This window comes from Saccostrea echinata, unplaced genomic scaffold (genome assembly GCF_033153115.1).
Source record: "Saccostrea echinata isolate AGI-Se365-2 ecotype Australia unplaced genomic scaffold, CSIRO_AGI_Sech_v1 ptg000001l, whole genome shotgun sequence".
NCBI lineage: Eukaryota > Metazoa > Mollusca > Bivalvia > Ostreida > Ostreidae > Saccostrea > Saccostrea echinata.
Window position 1 is genome coordinate 48,115,362 of NW_026889750.1, and position 5,625 is coordinate 48,120,986.

Sequence of the window (5,625 nt, forward strand, 5' to 3'; positions counted from 1 at the left end):
AAACTTGGTTTTGGAAAAGTGTTGTGAAGCTACATACAACTAATCTTAGTGCTAGTAGTAAAAGTATTTGTACTGGATTAAGATCTGTGGATGGTATAGAATGGTTATGTATAACCCGCTGTTCAGCTCTGAAGGATGAGAAAATTCCAAAACTTTCTGTTAGAAATGGAATGAAATGGCCTGACCAACCAGATGCTTTGAAATTACACCCACTGGAAGAGAGGTTGATATCTCAACGCATACCATTCATGCAAATAAGAGAATTACCTAGAGGAGGTCAAATGTCTGTCAAAGGAAATGTTGTAAATGTCCCAGTTGATATTCAGCCAACTGTAAATGCCCTTCCACGACAAATAGATGAGCATGTGACTATAGCTGTAAAATTAAAGAAAAGATTATCTCACAAATCGGCATGCTTCACAGAAAATGTTCGTCCAAATATGGTGATGAGTGCTTTACAGTGGCTTATGAAAAATAGTGAGTTGTATAAAGATTCTGGTTTAGTGATAGACCATTCTTGGAGAGATGAAATTGAAAAAAGTAAAGAAGAAACAGTACAAGAACTGATAGGTAGTTCAAATGAAAGCGATGATCGTGAATCTGAAGGAAATGATGATGATTTTTGTGAAGTTTCTTCAAATGATTGTATTCAAGGCAATTCTGATACACTTGTTGATGAAGCAGATATTGATACAAATAAACTCTATGTGTTTGCCCCAGGAGAAAACCAAAAACCAATAAGTTTATTTACAGATAAAGATGCAGAATATCTCTGTTTTCCAACAATATTTTGTGGTCACCGCAGAATTGAAAGTGAGGAAAGAGAAGTTCCAGTACACTACAGTGATATCGCAAAATGAGAGTTGCGCAGTGTTGATAGACGAGCAGCACAATCTGTACCTAACATCTTTTTTAAATTGAAGAAAATTCAAATTAAACAGATAGTGATAAAGTTAACTTGGCACTTAGAAGATGTAAATCAAAGGGCAAGAAAATCACTGCAGAACAAGTTTTAAATCCAGCAAATGCAGAAAAAATTGTAAGATTAAATGAAGGGTATTATATATTCAGAACACTTCGAAATTCTCCTGCATATCTTTCATCTAAAAAGAAGGATGTATTTGCCATGATAAGACAGTTAGGTCTCCCAACCTGGTTTATTTCTCTGTCATCAGCCGATACCAGATGGCAAGATCTGCTTAAAACATTGGCAACACTAGATGGAAAAACCCCGTCACAAGAAGAACTAGAGGCCTTGAATTGGAATGAAAAATCAAAACTAGTTAAACAAGATCCAGTAACATGTGCAAGATTCTTTGACAACAGAGTTCAACTCTTCATCAATACTGTTCTTAAAAGTCCTCACAATCCTTTAGGTGTTGTCACTGATGTGTTTCGAAGAGTAGAATTCCAAAACAGAGGTTCACCACATATTCATATGCTGGTATGGACAAGTGATGCTCCAAAGCACAAAGAAAATAGTAATGAGGAAATTGAAGCTTATGTAGATAAGTATGTCACATGTAGTTTGCAGGAAAATAATCCTCAAATGGAGCAGCTTGTAGAGCTTCAAGTACATAAACACTCAAAGACTTGCAAAAAAGGCGGTAGATCTGTATGCAGATTTGGATTTCCATTGCCACCTTTGCCCAAAACCATGCTTCTTGAACCATTGGATGTTGATGTTGAGCATTATAGAAAGATATATTCTGATATTCAGAAGAAAATGAATGATTACAAAGATGGTTGCAGTTTAGACTATGAGTCCTTCTTAGAGACTATTGTAGAAATGTGTGAGGATGAGTATATAAAATGTATTCGAGCTTCCTTGAAAGGTCCCAAAATATTTCTGAAGAGAAGTCCATCTGAGATGAGAGTGAATTACTATAATTCATCAGTGTTAAAGGCCTGGAATGCTAACTTAGATATTCAGTTTGTACTTGATCCTTATGCATGTGCCACATACATTGTTGCTTATATCAGCAAATCTCAGAGAGGAATCAGTGCAATGCTTGATAAGGCATCTCAAGAAGCTGCAGAGGGAAATATGGATCTTAAGCGTCAAGTTCGACATATTGGAAACAAGTTCTTAAACTTTGTTGAGGTCAGTGCACAAGAGGCAAGTTACTTGATCCTTCAGATGCCACTTACACAAGCTACTAGAGAGGTTGTTTTTATAAATACTTCACCACCTGAAGACAGAGTTTTCTTACTCAAACATCAAGATGAATTGAATGAGTTACCCAAGGATTCAACTGATATTAAGGCAGACAGTATGATACAAAGATATGCAAGAAGACCAAAACAGCTAGAAAATTGGTGTTTAGCTGAATTTGGAAGTAACTTTCCCCAAAGAAATCAGAAAAGATTTACAAGAGGAAGTGAATGATGATAACCCAGAAGATATTTCTGAAGAAACTTTTTTTACTGATCAGGATGTTTTAGTTCATTTGAAAAATGGGATTAAGATCAGAAGACGAAAAAACAAACGAGTTATTAGATATGTAGGGTACAGCCAAAAAACAAATTCTGAACAGTATTACAGAGAAAGAATTCTTCTCTTTCTGCCTTGGAGAAATGAGAATGCTGACCTACTTGGTAGTCATCAAACTTATGAACAGCACTACAAGCAAAAAGCATGTATAATACAAGTTAAGCAAAAGCAGTATGAGCATTTTGTGGATGAATTAGAACAAGCTCGACTTCAAGCTGAAGAAGATCTTGATAATATGGAGACAGTAGCACCAAATACAGAACATGCTGAGGCAGAGGATGCAGAGATAAGTTCTGAACCATCTGAGGAATTTGTTCATTATGATCCTGATACAGTTCAACACAGAGATTTTGATATTTGTCCAGAACTTGGCTTGTCTTCAAAAGTATCTGAAACAGAAATGAGTGCTGTCCGCATTCCTGATGAGCAGTATTATAAACTTTTGCAATCCCTGAATACTAAGCAGAGAGAATTTTACAATCATGTAACAAACTGGATTCAAATCAGAGATGAACCATTATATGCTTTTCTAACTGGTGGAGCAGGTGCAGGAAAATCAGTGGTTATTGATGCAATTTTTCAAACATTACACAGAATACTGTACTCAAAAGAAGGTGAAAACCCAGATGATATCAGAATATTACTTTGTGCTCACACTGGAAAAGCTGCATATAACATCAAAGGGACTACTATTGCATCAGCATTTCACAGGAAAATGTATCAAACCCAGCAACACATGAGTGCAGATGAATTGAACTCATTTAGGACAAAGTACCGTAATTTGTCAGTTGTGATAATTGATGAAATTTCAATGGTAGGAAATAATATGCTGACATTTATAAATGACAGACTTCAGCAACTTACTGGTAGAAAACAAGATTTTGGTGGTATTAGCATCATAGCTGTTGGTGATTTGTATCAGTTACCACCTGTTGGAGACAAATGGATTTTCAAAGACCTTTCTAATCCTGGTCAGAGTTTAGCAAAAAATTTATGGCATGAACATTTTCATATGCATGAACTAACTGTAATTATGAGACAAAAGGATGACCTCAGATTTGCAGAAATGTTGAATAGACTCCGTGAAAACAAGATGACAGATGAAGATAAAGAACTCATTTATCAACACATCATCAGGCAAGACATGCAAGTCTATCCTAAGGAGGCACCTCATCTGTTTATTGAGAACAAGTTTGTTGATTGTTTTAATAACAATCTAATAGAAAACCTTTCAACAAATAAAGTAAATGTAAGAGCAGACACAGACGTTTTATCACAGACAAAACTCTCTGCATTAGTGAAATTAAAACTAGTTCAAAACTTGCCTGAAAACCCAGCATCTACTGGACAATTAAGAACTAACTTGGTTATTGCTGAAGATATGCTCTATGACATATCCGTAAATCTTGATGTTACAGATGGATTGACAAATGGTGCTTCATGTGTTGTGAAATACATTGAATATCAACAATCGCTATTAAGACCAGCTATAGTATGGGTTCTGTTTGCTGACTCGAACATTGGTATTTCAAGAAGACATCAATACAGCCATTTGTTTAGCACAAATGTTAATACTACATGGACTCCCATATTTGAAGCAAAAAGAACATTTGTGTATAACAGGAAGACCTATGAGAGAATTCAGTTTCCACTCCAACCAGCTGCTGGAAAGACAATCCATAAAGCACAAGGAGCAACTCTTTCAAGTGCAGTCATCAGCTTAGCACAGACAAAGCAGCGCAAAATTCCTCATATACATTATGTTGCACTCTCTAGAGTAAGGTCACTTGATGGACTATTCATTCTGGATTTCAATGAAAAAAGTCTTTCTAAAGATGAAAATGTTGATAAAGAGATGGAAAGATTGAGAGAAAATAGATTGCAGCTCTCATACACACCACTTTACTCTGTATGTAAAGATATTAAATTTTTGTTCAACAATGCAAGATCTCTACACAAACACTACCTTGATATGAAATCAGAACCAAGTGTTTTAGCTGCAGATGTTATTGGTATAGCTGAATCTTGGCTTTGTGAATTAGATTCTGATGAATACTTTACTTTGGAGGGTTTTACAATGTTCAGAAATGATGCAAATTCTTCCCAGACCAGATCACATCATGGCATTGTCATATATCTGAGGAATCAATTACAGTGTGTGACATACAACTCTTTTACTACCAAATCCGTTGAATTTTCCATAATTTCCATTATGGCGTCCAATACTCCAATACAGTGTGTAGTTTTATATAAGCAACCTTCTTGTACTCTTCAACTTTTTTACGATACGTTGAAGAACAGATTGCTTCCATTTGTTGACAAAGATAAAAAAATTGTGATTATGGGAGATTGTAATTTGGATTTGAATACTGGTCAGTATCAGCATTTCCTAAACTTTATGAGAGAAAACTTTGGTTGTGAGCAAGTTATAAACAAGATAACCACAAAAAACAAGACACGGTTAGACCTAATATTTACCAACTTTACTGATATACAAACAGATGTTCTCCAGGCTTATTGGTCTGACCATAATATAATTTATTGTGCTGCAAATATTACTTAAGCTAGCTAATGATAGAAGTGTATAATAATTGTCTTGTCCAGTATTATATAAAAACCCTCTAGAGCACAACACAGGCAGTATGTAAATATTTAGTTTCCAGTGGAAGCTAAATATTTACAAACTGCCAAGAGTGGTTAGGCAAAAACAAGGGTTGCCACTCATCATCTACCTTATTTGTCCCAATAACTCCCCTGTATGTTTAAGTACATGTACATGTATATGATTTTAAAATTCACATAAATTTCCTCATTGGGAAGTTATTGGGACAAAATTGTGTTTTAAAATTATAATGCCCATGAGATGAAATTATTTAGTTCATGTATGTTAAGTTTGCAACCTTTCAACAAACGGCAAAAAACGTACGTGCTGCCTGTCTTTTATATAGTATATTGTTTAATCACGATTCAAGCTCCATTACAACATTGTTTTCTTATAACAGAATATGTAAATTTTTGTGTAATTACACAATATGTAAATTTCTTTGCAAATTTTTGTAATTATTGAATTAAACATTTAAGCCATGTATAAATGGAATGTTATAATGTTCTTTTTTAAAATTGGAATATTA

The 5,625-nt window shown here is 34.7% G+C and overlaps 1 protein-coding gene across 1 annotated transcript; it reads left to right on the forward strand.

Moving 5' to 3' along the window:
* Nucleotides 1-1,126: 1,126 nt before the first annotated feature.
* Nucleotides 1,127-5,020, forward strand: LOC133198054 (uncharacterized). Its single transcript, XM_061334211.1, has 3 exons — nucleotides 1,127-2,273; nucleotides 2,356-4,729; nucleotides 4,996-5,020. The coding sequence occupies exons 1-3, from the start codon at nucleotides 1,127-1,129 to the stop codon at nucleotides 5,018-5,020; spliced, it is 3,546 nt and encodes a 1,181-aa protein (XP_061190195.1).
* Nucleotides 5,021-5,625: the final 605 nt, after the last annotated feature.